Source organism: Bufo gargarizans, chromosome 3, assembly GCF_014858855.1.
Source record: "Bufo gargarizans isolate SCDJY-AF-19 chromosome 3, ASM1485885v1, whole genome shotgun sequence".
Classification (NCBI taxonomy): domain Eukaryota; kingdom Metazoa; phylum Chordata; class Amphibia; order Anura; family Bufonidae; genus Bufo; species Bufo gargarizans.
The window spans coordinates 166,200,051-166,215,388 of NC_058082.1; the positions used below are offsets into that span (position 1 = coordinate 166,200,051).

Consider the following 15,338-nt stretch of genomic DNA (forward strand, 5'->3'; position numbering starts at 1 on the left):
CTTTTGGAAAATTCTGTAACAGTTGTAGCCTATAAATGCCTGTTATCTTCTATTTCTATTTAGGTTCTCGGTGGTTTTCCTGGTGTGTTCAGTTCTCATGGAGTACAAGCACAACAACACAGGAACTTGTCTTTGCATGAGTATCTTAGCATGGGACTTCTTAAAGATGCTGGTATCGCCACACCAAAGGGTTTCGTAGCAAAGACACCAGAAGAAGCTTATTCTGTAGCTAAAGATATAGGTATGAATGCTTTTTAATATATAATTTATGATGTTATTTTACATTTTTACAAAAAATAATTTAGGTTTTAATGAGCTATACTTTTTTTTTTTTTTTTTTTTTTTTAATTGCACAATGTGTTACAAGAGTAGGTGCCAATCCCATAGAGTCAAATCTACATCTCCACTTCATGGTACCAGCTCTGTTCTACTCTGTCCTACTTCGTTTAGTTACCAAGTAGTTTGTTTTCCGTTGTGGATATGTTTTCCCCCTCAATCTGGTTGGTAGCAGTGTAGTAACGTTTATCTGACTAATCATTAGTCAGAAGTGTGGGCAGGAGACCGGCATAGTACTGGCTTGGCTTGCTTGAAACCTCCTTGAATGTGGTGCAGGTACTGTCTGCAACTTCGACTTCATTTAGAAACGTAGTAGAGTCAGTTCCATAGGATAAAAAAAAGTTTAAATTGGAGTTGTGAATCAGCTGACCGCAGAGAGCGCTTGGGCATTTGGAGTGACATTTTTGAAATAAAAGTTCCTTTTCACAAAGATGCCAATTTGTTTTCCTTTGCCTCTCACTACTACTTTCAGCAGTTTTGCTGGGTCAAAACTGCTGACAGACTCCCTTTAGTTCAACTTTTTTTTTATTTTTTACTCAAAGTACCCACTAACATGTATAAAAAAATTTTTTTCTGTATCAATGATGTTGAGGAATGATCTTGAGAATACCATACATATAGTACAGTGCATTCGGAAAGTATTCAGACCCTTTCACCTTTTTCACATTTTGTTAGGTTCTGGCCTAAAATAAAAATCTAATTTCCCCATCAATCTTCACTCGGTCCCCCTTTTATGAGAATTTGAAAACTGAATTTGCAAAAGCTTTGCGAATTCATTAAAAAGGATAAACTTAAATTTTGCATGGACCTGTTCAGACCTATTGATCATCTTTGAAATGTTTCTACATCTTAATTCAAGTCCACCTCTAGTAAATTTAGTTGATTGGACATGATTTGGAAAGGCACTCGCCTGTCTATATAAGGTCTCACCTTTTGAAAATGCATATCGGAGCAAAAACCAAACCATAAGGAGAATTGAACTGTAGAGCTCAGAGACAGGATTGTGTAGAGGCACAGTTCAGGAGGAGGGTATAAGAAATTTCTACTACACTGAAAACTCCAAGAGTGCAGTGGCCTCCATAATTCTTAAGTGGAAGAAGTTTGGAACAACCAGGATTTCCACTTGTGCAAACTATGTAATTGGGGGAGAAGAGCCTTGGTAAGAGAGGTGACAAAGTACCCAATGATCGCTCTTACTGAGCTTCATGTTTGGAGGAAACCAGGTACTGCTCAAAAACATCCTTACAGTGAAGCATGTTGGTGGCAGCATCATGCTGTGGGGTGTTTTTCAGTGGCAGGGACAGGAATACTGGTCAGAATTGAGGGAAAGCTGAATGGAGCAAAGTACAGGGATATTCTTCATAAAAACCTGAATGATCTGGACCACAGGTTCACCTTCCAACAAGACCCTAAGCACGCAGCTAAAATAGCACTGGAGTGTCTTAGGGACAACTCTGTGAATGTCCTTGAGTGGCACAGCCAGAGCCCGATCGGACATCACTCGAGAGACCTGAAAATGGCTGTCTACTGACTATCCCATCCAACCTGACAGAACTGGAGAGGATCTGCAGAGAAGAATGGCAAAAAAAAACTGGTGGCATCCTACCCAAGAAGACTTGAGGCTGAAATTGCTTCCAGGTGCTTCAGCTATGGTAAGTACTGAGTAAAGGGTCTGAATACTTATATCAATGAAAGGTTTTAGTTTTCAGTCTTAAATGTCTAAAATGTGTTTTTCAATTTCTCATTCTACGGTTTGGAGTGCAGGATTATGGGGAAGAACGTAAACTTTTTTTTTTTTTTTTTTTTTTTTTTTTTTAGCACAAGGCCACAACATAACAAAATGTGAAGACTTTCTGAATGCACCTATAAGGGAATCTGTCACCAAGTGTATGCAGCCATGTCTGAAGGCACCATAAACTTGTCACAGAACAGTCCCGATTTGGTCGCTGGGTCTCTTACTTTATTTGCACACTACTTATAAATGCTCTGGTGAGCAGCTCCAGCAGGACATTCCACCCGTAACCCCCGCCACTGATTGCCACTTTTATCCTTACACTTATTATGAGACGAAAGCTTTCAATCATCCGGGCAGCGTTTAGCTCATCAATGATTTTAAGAAAAGACCATGCAGAAAAATGTCAGTGTCCCAGTGTTTGAATCAGGATTTCTTGTCTTTGCTGCAGGCTGGCTGTATGAAAGGCTACTTTCACACTAGCGTATTCAATTCTGCTATTGAGATCAGTCATAGGATCTCCATAGCAGATGAAAACGCTTCCGTTTTGCCCCCATTTATTGTCAATGGAGACAAAACTGAATGAAACGGAATGCACCAAAATGCATTCTGTTCCATTTAGTTGCGCTTCCATCGTGGACAGAATGACGCTGCAAGCAGAATTTTTCTGTCAGTGATGTGTTGTAGAGCAAGAGTGATCCGTCCTGACACACAATGTGGGACAGATCCGTTTTCTCTGACACAATCTGGCACAATAGAAAACGGATCCGTTCCCCATTGACTTTAAATGGTATTCAAGACTGATCCGTCATGGCTATAGAAGACATTAGGGCTGCACGATATGGGAATTTTGTGCGATTGCGATTAGGGCCCTAACCTAAAAATTGCGATAACGATATGCGATGCGATATTTTAAAGGAATTGTGCTAGAGGTCTATTTGCTTGGATTTTCCCATATGAGCCGCTGACGTGGCTGGGTATGACATAGTTATGGGGATCTGTGGGTGACGCCGAGTTGTGGGGGATCTGTGGGGGACGCCGAGTTGTGGGGGATCTGTGGGGGACGCCGAGTTGTGGGGGATCTGTGGGGGACGCAGAGTTGTGGGGGATCTGTGGGGGACGCCGAATTGTGGACACATAGGGCCATGAGGGGGGCCAGCTTAAGACATATAGCATCTTATGCTGGTCCTCCTGTGTCCTAAACTGGGCACATAACTGCCTTTTGCGTGTAAAGTGTTTTACTAGTGTGTGTGTGTGAAACAATCTCTCTCCTAACAGGTCCGGCCTCTGTACTCACTGTCACTATGACTGCAATACACTGCAGCGAGCGGCAGCGAGGTGGCCGGCCGGCACGTGACTGACGTCACTTAGTAACGCTCCTGCTTCCTGAAGTGGGAGGAGCGTTACTAAGTGACTTCAGTCACGCGCCGGCCGGCCACCTCGCTGCAGTGCATCGCATTCATAGTGAGTACAGAGGCCGGACCTCTTAGGAGAGAGATTGTTTCACCCACACACACACTAGTAAAACACTTTACATGCAAAAGGAAGTTATGTGCGCGGGGCCCCTTTTATATATAATCGCTGGCATTTTCGGGTCGGCCAAATCGCCATATCGCATTTGGCGATTATCGCGATTCGATTATTTTTTCGGTTTATCGTGCAGCCCTAGAAGACATAATACAACCGGATCTGTTCATGATGGATTGCATGCGGTTGTATTATTGTAACAGAAGCGTTTTTGCCGATCCATGACTGATCCACAAAAAAAACGCTAGTGTTAAAGTAGCCTAATTCTGTTCCAGACATAAACACGTTTAATATGGCCTGGAGGAAGAAAAGCTTGTGGAGCTCAATCACTTACACCCATTTATTACTGCTAATCTTTGTAAGGATATTGAGGATTTGTAATATTCTATGGAGGCATTGGATATGGAAAAAGTTAGTATGTGTCTGTTGCAGGTTAATAAAGAGTAAACTAGTGAATATTTAGTATTTTTTTGCTTTTATATCAAATCATTGTTGGTTCTGTGTAACCTTAACAAATGAGAAGATTTTAATACAAGCTGAGGTGTGACCGGTGTAGCCAGTGCCTGCGGATAAGGTAATGATCCTTAGGCCTCTTTCACACGGGCGTCATGTTTTTTGCCCGGATAAGATGCAAGTGCATAACATTGTAATGCGTTTTGCACGCGCGTGAGAAAAATCGGCATGTTTTGGTTAGGTGTTCTGTAGATTGTATTATTTTCCCTTATAACATGGTTATAAGAGAAAATAATGGCCTACTTAATCCAGAATGCTTAGTAAAATAGGGCTGGAGGGGTTAAAATTTTTTATATATATATATATATATATATATATATATATATATATATATATATATATATATATATATATATATATAAAAAATATATATATATATATAAAAAATATATATATATATATATAAAAAATATATATATATATATATATATATTTTAACTCTCTTAACCCCTTAAGGACACAGCCCTATTTCACCTTAAGGACCAGGCCATTTTTTGCAAATCTGACCAGAGTCACTTTAAGTGCTGATAACTTTAAAACGCTTTGACTTATCCAGGCCATTCTGAGATTGTTTTTTCGTCACATATTGTACTTCATGACACTGGTAAAATGAAGTCAAAAAAATTATATTTTTTGCACCAAAAAATATCAAATTTAACAAAAATTTGGAAAAATTTGCAAATTTCAAAGTTCCAGTTTCTCTACTTCTGTAATACATAGTAATACCCCCAAAAATTTGGATGACTTTACATTCCCCATATGTCTACTTCATGTTTGAATTATTTTGGGAATGATATTTTATTTTTTGGGGATGTTATAAGGCTTAGAAGTTTAGAAGCAAATCTTGAAATTTTTCAGAAATTTACAAAAACTCAATTTTTAGGGACCAGTTCAGGTCTCAAGTCACTTTGCGAGGCTTACATAATAGAAACCACCCAAAAATGACCCCATCTAAGAAACTACACCCCTCAAGGTATTCAAAACTGATTTTGAATACGTTGTTAACCCTTTAGGTGTTGCACAAGAGTTATTGGCAAATGGGGAGGAAATTTGAGAATTTTATTTTTTTGTCTAATTTTTCATTTTAACCCATTTTTTTCCACTAACAAAGCAAGGGTTAACAGCCAAACAAGACGGTATCTTTATTGCCCTGACTCTGCCGTTTACAGAAACACCCAATATGTGGCCGTAAACTACTGTACGGCCACACAGCGGGGCGTAGAGTGAAAGGAGCGCCGTTTGGTTTTTGGAAGGCTGATTTTTATGGACTGGTTTATTTACACCATGTCCCATTTGAAGCCCCCTGATGCACCCTAGAGGAGAAACTCCCTAAAAGTGACCCCATCTAAGAAACTACACCCCTCAAGGTATTCAAAACTGATTTTACATACGTCGTTAACCCTTTAGGTGTTGCACAAGAGTTATTGGCAAATGGCGATGAAATTTGAGAATTTCATTTTTTTGCCTAATTTTCCATTTTAACCCATTTTTTCCACTAACAAAGCAAGGGTTAACAGCCAAACAAGACTGTATCTTTATTGCCCTGACTCTGCTGTTTACAGAAACACCCCATATGTGGCCGTAAACTACTGTACGGCCACACAGCGGGGCGTAGAGGGAAAGGTGCGCCGTTTGTTTTTTGGAAGGCTGATTTTTATGGACCGGTTTTTTGACACCAAGTCCCATTTGAAGCCCCCTGATGCACCCCCAGATTATAAACTCCATAAAAGTGACCCCATCTAAGAAACTACACCCCTCAAGGTATTCAAAACGGATTTTACAAACTTTGTTAACCCTTTAGGTGTTGCACAAGATTTAATGGAAAATAGAGATACAATTTAAAAATTTCACTTTTTTGGCAGATTTTCCATTTTAATTTTTTTTTTCCAGTTACAAAGCAAGGGTTAACAGCCAAACAAAACTCATTATTTATGGCCCTGATTCTGTAGTTTACAGAAACACCCCATATGTGGTCGTAAACCGCTGTACGGGCACACGGCAGGGCGCAGAAGGAAAGGAATGCCATACGGTTTTTGGAAGGCAGGTTTTGCTGGACTGTTTTTTTTTACACCATGTCCCATTTGAAGCCCCCCTGATGCACCCCTAGAGTAGAAACTCCAAAAAAGTGACCCCATTTTAGAAACTACGGGATAGGGTGGCAGTTTTGTTGGTACTAGTTTAGGGTACATATGATTTTTGGTTGCTCTATATTACACTTTTTGTGCGGCAAGGTAACAAGAAATAGCTTTTTTGGCAGCGTTTTTTATTTTTTTTATTTACAACATTCATCTGACAGGTTAGATCATGTGGTAATTTTATAGAGCAGGTTGTCACGGACGCGGCGATACCTAATATGTATACAATTTTTTTTATTTATGTACGTTTTACACAATGATTTCATTTTTAAAACAAAAAAAATGTTTTAGTGTCTCCATAGTCTAAGAGCCATTGTTTTTTCAGTTTTTGGGTGATTATCTTAAGTAGGGTCTCATTTTTTGCGGGATGAGATGACGGTTTGATTGGCACTATTTTGGGGTGCATATGACTTTTTGATCGCTTGCTATTACACTTTTTGTGACGTAAGATGACAAAAAATGGCTTTTTTTACACCGTTTTTATTTTATTTTTTCTGTTTTCAGAATGCTATTATTTTCCCTTATAACCGTGTTATAAGGGAAAATAATACAGATCGGGTCCCCAGCCCTATCGTCACCTAGTAACCATGCGTGAAAATCGCACCAAATGCGCACTTGCTTGCAGATGCTTGCAATTTTCATGGGGCCAGCGTTGCGTGAAAAAGGTAGAATATAGAGCTTGCTGTGATTTTCACACAACGCACAAGTGATACGTGAAAATCACAGCTCATGTGCACAGCCCCATAGAAATGAATGGGTCAGGATTCAGTGCGGGCGCAATGCGTTCAACTCGCGCATTGCACCCACACGGAATACTCGCCCGTGTGAAAGGGGCCTTAAAATGGCCATTTGCCTTTTAATAACTGTTGACCGAATAGCTATTTCTCCCAGTACACAAACACTCTGTTCGGCTGGGCATACATGTTTTCTCAGTGGTAAGCAGGGAATAAGCTGCTGTTAGACACAGGTATCATGGCATTTATGCCAAATAGTCTACATTGCCTTATAATACCTACAGGAACCCAGGAAAGTGAGATCAGTGGGGGTCCCGGTTGTCGGACCCTCACCGATCAGATATTGATGACCTATTCAGAGGATAGGTCATCAGGAAAAAAAAAAAAAAAAAAAACCTTAACAAGCATACATGTTTATGGGAAACCAGGGTAGATGAAATTCAATGATTTCCCATATCACCATGACGGCCACAAGGAGATTGACCCATGACCTCTGTGGGGGCAGGAAACAGAGAAGAGGTTAAATTGCCCCCTCCCACCACCACACCTCAGTGTTCCTGTCCCCACTGTGGCCAGGGTCAGAGAAGAGTCTCCCTGCGGTTGGCAGGGAGATGAAGATGGGAAAGCGACTTCTTTTTTATTTTTTCCCTTCTCCAGGAGGGTCCGAGGACGGTCTCCTGGTTACCTGAAGCTCATCGGAGCTCCCCCAGTCCGCCGGCGGCCGCGTGCTTATGCTGGGCTGGGGGAGGGGGGGGGGGTGTGCTGGTGGTATCGGGAGGGCTCGCTCCGGCTGGTCTGGAGCCTGCTCCTGGGCCGCAAACTTCCTCCTCCTCCCCAGTGGGTCGGGCTGGTAGCGGCCGGCGTGTGCGCACGCTGACGTTTGTGACGTCACTTCTGGGTTCGGTCATGTGACGCAACCCGGAAGTAAAGCGCAGGAGGGCAGAGCAGTTTGAATAAAAGGCGGGACGGCCATGGAACGCTGATCTGAGGTCTGTGAGTACTGTGATTGCGGTTCTACTTTCAGAATATGTCAGGTCCCGAATTGCAAACTGTTATGGAGCCTGATGCTCCCTCTCTGCCTCCTGCTAAAGAGGATCAAAAAAAACCTCCTGCTGCATCTCTTGTGCTAAAAGATTGCCTGTTGAATATGGAAAGAAGCTTTGTAAAGTGTATTTCTGATGTGATCCAGCAGGAACAATCCTCTCTTATGGATAATATCAGATCTGTGGTTCAGGAAGAACTTAGGTCCGCTAGAGTTGCTCCATCTGATTCCCAGGGCGATCTCTCTCTCACTCTCTCACTCTCTCACTCACTCTCTCACTCTCTCACTCTCTCACTCTCTCACTCTCTCACTCTCTCACTCTCTCACTCTCTCACTCTCTCACTCTCTCACTCTCTCACTCTCTCACTCTCTCACTCTCTCACTCTCTCACTCTCTCACTCTCTCACTCTCTCACTCTCTCACTCTCTCACTCTCTCACTCTCTCACTCTCTCACTCTCTCACTCTCTCACTCTCTCACTCTCTCACTCTCTCACTCTCTGAGAGATGATTTTGGAAGAGTGGTCGGAACCAGAAAAACGACTTGGAGTATCCAAGAAATTTAAAAATCGACTATTGTTCGACAAGACCCCCTAAAATAGACGTGCAGGTGGCGAGAGTTAACAAAAAAAACTGCCCTGCCGTTTGAGGATGCCGCTCAATTGAAAGATGCTATGGAGCGAAAGGCAGATGCCCTTTTAAGAAAATCTTGGGAGGCCTCTATGTTTAACATTAAGACCAACATCGCAGCAACGTCTGTTGCTAGGTCTATGTACTTATGGTTAGGAGAGCTAGAAAACCACCTAAGCAGTAAGACCTCTAGGGAAGAAATCCTGCAGTCCGTCCTGCTGCTTAAGTCAGCTACAGGATTCCTGGCAGATGCATCGGCTGAATCTATTAGATTCTGTGCTAAGGAGGCAGGGCTTTCCAATGCGGCTCGTCGGGCTTTATGCATGAAGTCATGGTCGGGTGATAGAATTTCTAAACAGAAGTTAGTATCTATCCCCTTTTCAGGAGAGAATGTATTCGGGCTGGTCCTAGACAAGATTCTTAAGAAAGCGGCTGATAAGAAAAAGGGATTCCCTGAGGAAAAGCCCTTTAGAAGGAACCAGTCCTTTCGGTCTCACAGTGGACAAAATAAGGCTGTTATGGGGGAAAGGCAAGTCAGGCCACTGGGCCTATCCCAAAGGGGGTAAAGGAAGAGGCTTCCTTCTTAAGCCCCAATCTAAATTTGAAGATAAACAGTGACACCATTGTAGGGGGGGGGGGGGGGATGGGTCGAGAGACTGAAGGATTTCCTAGGTCCATGGGCACTAACATCAAAAAATCCTTGGGCCTTGGATATCATTCGGCAAGGTTACAGGATCGAGTTCACCTCTCTCCCCCCTCCAAGATTTGTCGTCACAAAGATGCCTGCCAGGTCCTCCAACCTGAATATTTTCCAGGGAGTCCAGGACCTGGTGAAGAAGGGAGCAGTAATCCCAGTTCCCGCGTCTCAAAGAGGTCGAGGGTACTATTCAACCCTATTCTTAGTAAGAAAGAAGGAAGGAGACTTCCGGACCATTATAAACCTGAAACAACTGAACACGTTTTATTCTTTACAGGAAGTTCAAGATGGAGTCTCTCAAATCCATAGTACCTCTGATAAAGCTAGGAGCATATATGTGCTCGGTCGACCTGAAAGACGCTTATCTGCATGTCCCCATTCACCCAGATCACCAGAGATATCGAAGATTTGCGATCCTAGACCCTTCTAATTGGACACTCCATTTCCAATTCATAGCGCTACCCTTCGGGATTTCAGCAGCACCAAGGCTTTTCACCAAATTGGTGATAGAAATGATAGCCCCACTCAGACAAGAAGGGTTAAATATAGTGCTGTATCTGGACGACTTTTTAATTATAGCAGACTCAAAAGAACTCCTTCTGTCGGACTTGGAAATATTTCTGTCCCGCCTGTCACAGCTAGGATGGATAGTGAACAAACTCAAGTCAATGTTGGTTCCATCCACGAAGGTGCGGTTCCTAGGAGTTACACCAGACTCCCTAACTCAGTCACCCTTCCTACCACAGATCAAGATCCAGTCCCTGGTAAACAAGGTGAGGCACTTCCAACACCGGAAGAGATGCTCAGTGAGGGAAGCAATGAGCCTGCTCGGCCTCCTAACCTCCTGTATACCTTCTGTCGAGTGGGCGCAGGCTCACTGTCGAGTAATACAGAACTGGCTATTGTCCCACTGAAGCAAAAAGATGGGCTCTCTGGACTCCAAGCTTTGGATCCCAGGATCAGTAAAGAGATCTCTCTCATGGTGGACGAAGGAGAAGAATCTTTCCCAGGGGGTTCCATGGATGAAATGGCCTTCAATTGCGATCTTCACTGATGCCAGCAAATCTGGATGGGGAGCGAAAATCGACAGAGCTTATTTCCAGGGAACGTGGAAGCATCTCATAGCTGTCCAATCCTCAAATTTCAGAGAGCTGTATGCGGTAAGAGAAGCTCTACTTTCCGCCAGACAGCTGATAAGAGCACGTGAGGGTCCTATCGGAAAACATGACAGTGGTCTCCTACTTGAAACACCAGGGAGGTACTCGATCAAGGAGACACCAGAATATCTCAGAGGAAATTTTCTCCTTTTGCAGAGAAAGAGCTAAAATCCAGCAATGCATCTGAAGGGATCCCAGAATCTAGAAGCAGACATTTTGAGCAGACAAGTAGTAGATCACACAGAGTGGGCACTGAATCCAGAGGTCTTCAATATGCTAACCCAGAAATGGGGGCTTCCTACAATAGACCTGTTCGCATCAAGGAAGAATACGAAAGTACAAACATTCTGCTCCCTAAATGCGGGAGATCATCCCTGGAGAATAAATGCCTTCTCCCTAAAATGGTGTTGGAATCTAGGGTACGCAGTCCCTCCATTGCCTCTCATCCCGAGGGTCATTCAGAAGATTCTGGAGGGAAGAACCACAGTAATATTGATCACCCCGTTCTGGCCAAAAAGAAGTTGGTTCGCTCCGCTCTTGAAACTGGCAATAGACGAACCAGTGAGACTCCCACTCGGAGGGGACATCATATACCAGGGTCCTTTGCTACATCCTCATCCGGAGTTCCTGAAACTCACGGCTGGATCCTGAGGTCTCCCTCTTAAAGTCTCAAGGCCTGTCGGACAAGGTTATAGCCACCTTGAGATGTTCTAGGAAAAAAGTAACGTCTGCGATATACCTGAAGATCTGGAAAAGGTTCTTTTCATGGTCAGGTGAAAAGAATCCAAATCTTGAAGGGCCTAACATTGAAAGAATTCTGGAATTTCTACAAAAAGGTCTGGACATAGGCCTCTCTCCATCTACCTTTTTAAAAGTTCAAATTTCGGCATTAAGCGCCTTCTTTGATGCCGACCTGGCAGACCATAGATGGATCAAACGATTTATAAGAGCTGCCCGTAGACTTAGACCCATGCTAAGATCCCGAACTCCGACCTGGGACTTAAATCTAGTACTCAACAACCTTATGTGTTCCCCATTTGAGCCATTGGAGAGCTGTTTAATTAAATTGCTTTCATTCAAAACTGCCTTTCTTATAGCAATTACCTCTGCCAAGAGATTAGGGGAGATTCAAGCCCTCTCTATTGGGGAACCATACCTTGCCATCACTGATAAGATTGTGCTTAAATTAGGTAGCCTCAGACCGCAACAGAGGCAAAGAGATCTTCCTTCCATCCTTTTTCAACAATCCTAAGGGTCAGGAGGAAGAGAAATGTAATTCCCTTGATGTTACGCGTACAGTCCTTAGATACTTAGAAGCCACTAGGGACTTCAGGAAGTCTGACAGCCTGCTTGTCCAATTTGCTGGAAAAAATAAGGGATCCAGGATCTCAAAATCCTCCATTGCAAGATGGATAAAAGACACCATTACACTATGCTATAAGAATCAAAATCTGGATCCTCCTTCCAATGTTAGGGCACATTCTACCAGAGCTGTCTCCACTACTTTTGCTGAAAGAGCAGGGGCCTCCCTGGAGGATATATGCAGGGCCGCCTCCTGGTCTAGTATTCACACGTTTGTGAAACGTTACCGCTTAGATTTATCTGGAACCTCTGGCCTCTCCTTTGGTCAGAAAGTTCTTCAAGCGGTTGCCCCTCACCCATAAAAAATAATTTTATAACTCTCCTTGTGGCCGTCATGGTGATGATATGGGAAAACCAGAATTAGACTTACCGGTAATTCAGTTTCCATGAAATCGCCATGACGGCCCATATATTCCCTCCCCTTCGTTTTTTCACCGGTAATTTTCTGGTATGATTTAAAAAAAATCTTTTATTTATTTTTTCCGGATTTTTTTTAAAATATAAAATGCTTTTTGAGAAACATATATTGCCATCCAAAGGTTATTTCGTCATGAAATAAAGATTTGTTTTTTAATTATGTAGAATAAGGCTGCACAGTAATCCCTCAAGATACAATGGCCTCAGGATACAATATTTTCAACATACAATGGTCTTTTCTGACCTATCTTAAGTTGAAACCAGACTCGACATACAATGTCTCAGACTCAGACCCAACAAATCTTGTCCACTTCTCTGGTAAAATAGCTGTATTAGTAGCTAGTTAGCAGCTATTCCAGACTGTTATATGTAAAGACTTGTTTTATCTTCGTTAGTTATCTGCTTATTTTTCTTAAATCTTCATTTTCTCATATCTTGGATGACATTTTGGGGCTGTGGAACTGATTACTCAACTTACAATGGTTTCAACATACAATGGTCATCCTGGAACCAATTAATATTGTAACTTTAGGGACCACTGTATATGTTTAATTGTTTTGGTAAATAAATTCCATTGTGAATGGATTAATGTCCTGCTCTTCCAGAGGTTTTTGTAAGATTATTGGGCAGTTTCTCTGCCTACAAGATATTATCACAGATGCTTGGTTTACTTTTGCAGTTCTCAAAACTGAATTTGACTCAGCAGAGATCACATGCCTCTTTACCGCAAAAATGTTATAACATGAATAGAGTTGAGAAAAAGACCTTAATACTAACCTCTACAAACCTATAAATACAGAATCGAACTAATATAAAAAGTTGTTATTCTAAAAAATCTTCATCTTCTTGCATATTATAAGTTATACCAGCAAGAATTTGTCTTTTATGTAGAAAACTATGATTTAAATGAAGCCTTACTGACTAGTGATTTAAATCGTGATTTAAATTGGTAAGATTTAAATCAAATCCACCCTGTGGGAAACCATTCAATTCTTCTGGGATTCTGCTGGTTCAGTATCAAACTGTTGTGTATTTATTGTAAGAGGGGAAATCAGTCTTGGTGTATGCAGAATTACTATTGATGTCTACAAATAGCTTTTACTTGAAGTGCGGAATATCCATTTGACTATTTGTATACACAGTTGTACATTTTTGTTTCATCTTCTTGACAGATTCCTGTGGAGTAAATTGTTTCTTTTCTAAATCTTTAGCATTGATGCTTGAAACATTGCAATCGTTAAGCTGTTTTGCCTCGTGATTAGATAACACTTTTTTTAAAAGTACACTGTGCATCAAAAAATAGGGCGTCCTGGACAGACTGACCCCATTGAAATCAATAGGACCACTTTTAATGGCATTAGACAGAAGTGCATCCACTAACAGTCTACACTACTGGAAAATGGCTTTTTAGGGGTAAAATTAAAAAAACTCTCCTCATCCACTTGCATGAGCAGAGGCAATCACTTCTCTCTTGATTCTAAAGGACCTGCGACCTGCGTAGTGTAGGTCCTTCAGCATCAAGAGGAGCGATTGCACATGCAAGTGGATGAGGTGAGTATTTTTTTATTTATTTTTTCGGCATAAAAAAACCCTGCACATTATTAATGCTGGGCGCTACAGTAAACATTATACTTTTCAAGCCCTTCTTCACTTGATTGACAGGGCCTTGTCTGCAGTGCCTGCGCCGAATACCGAACGGCGCGAGATTTACACTGCAGACACGCCGACGGGAAGAGAGCAGCTCTGCCCTGGCCCTGTCAATCAAGTGAAGAAGGGAGTGAAAAGAGGTGGGCAAACAGAGCCTCTAATTAGCATATTATAAAAGTTAGTTTTTCTCAAAGGCTTTAGGCAGTGAGATGGCACTAATATAGTTGTTTGGCTGACATTAGCACATCACTAATGTCAGACAGCCTAATACCCATTTTTCAGGTGACAGAAACACTTTAAAAACTGATGCAAAACGGACAGAAAATGGATACAAAATTGGTTGAAAATGGCCATGTGTGAATGTAGCCTCATAGGAGTGTCTGCAAACATGACCTCTTGTGGTTCAGAATCAATGGTGCAGATTTAATGCGGTGTCTGCACCAAGAATCTGGCTAACCATTGGTGCTAATTGGTGTACTTTTTGGCATAGTTTAGCCTTGTCTGAAAAGTAGGTACTTAAAGGGGTAATCCCCCCCCCCCACCCCCCTCACCTTTGTAGCAGTTTGGCTGGTCCTCACCCAATTTTAAGCCTCCTACACAGATGTTTCTGTGTTTTAATCTACATATCGAAATGAAGATCATTATCACCAGTTTGGTACAATTGACTAATTCTACACCTGACTGTAATCCTACAGAATCCCTGACTTTCGGGAAGTGTACCTAAAAGAAGTGAAGGCAAAGGGTGGTCACAGAATATAACAGCGCTCTCACAGCACTAAACAAAGTTTATGTATAAAGTACACCCCATTTCTATATGGTAAATTACTCTGAGGTTCTTGGGAAATATATTTTGATTAAACACATCTGTGCCCACCTACCATGGCAAGGGGACCTGTGTCCAGGCAGAAACCTACTCTATTTAATACATATCTCTATGCCAGTGGGCATCTACACTCAGGAGAGCAGAACTTGCACATATACTGTGTTGCTACTTGTTACCTATGTTTTGCATTTAAGCATCCGATCAGTGAGAGGAAGAGCAAACTCGCCTATATGTGTCCCCTAAATCACAACAGCCCTGCAAAGACAATAAACACATTAAAAGTGGGAAAAAGCAAATGGTGGTCACACCAAATATTGATTTGATTTAGATTTCTCATTTGCTCATTCACTTTTATCATTTTGATAAAAATAAATGAACACTTCTATTTTTTAAAGCATTCTCCTAGATTTGTTATGCTTCGTAACTAAGGTTGAGCGAACCCGAACTGTAAAGTTCAGGTTCGTACCGAACTTTTTTTTTTTTTTTTTTTTGTACCCGAACATTTTTGTATAAGTTAGAGATCGGTGTTCGGCGAATTAATGGCGTTTTTTGAAAGGCTGCCAATCAACAAGCGTTTAACTTGAGTGC

At 41.8% G+C, this 15,338-nt stretch overlaps 1 protein-coding gene across 2 annotated transcripts in view; it reads left to right on the forward strand.

Moving 5' to 3' along the window:
- Positions 1-15,338, forward strand: part of SUCLA2 (succinate-CoA ligase ADP-forming subunit beta) — a 142,517-nt gene that overhangs the window by 45,521 nt on the left and 81,658 nt on the right. For both annotated transcript variants that reach the window (XM_044285108.1, XM_044285107.1), the window contains exon 2: positions 64-241. In XM_044285108.1, coding sequence (XP_044141043.1) covers positions 64-241 — 178 coding nt within the window. The remainder of the gene's footprint in view (positions 1-63; positions 242-15,338) is intronic.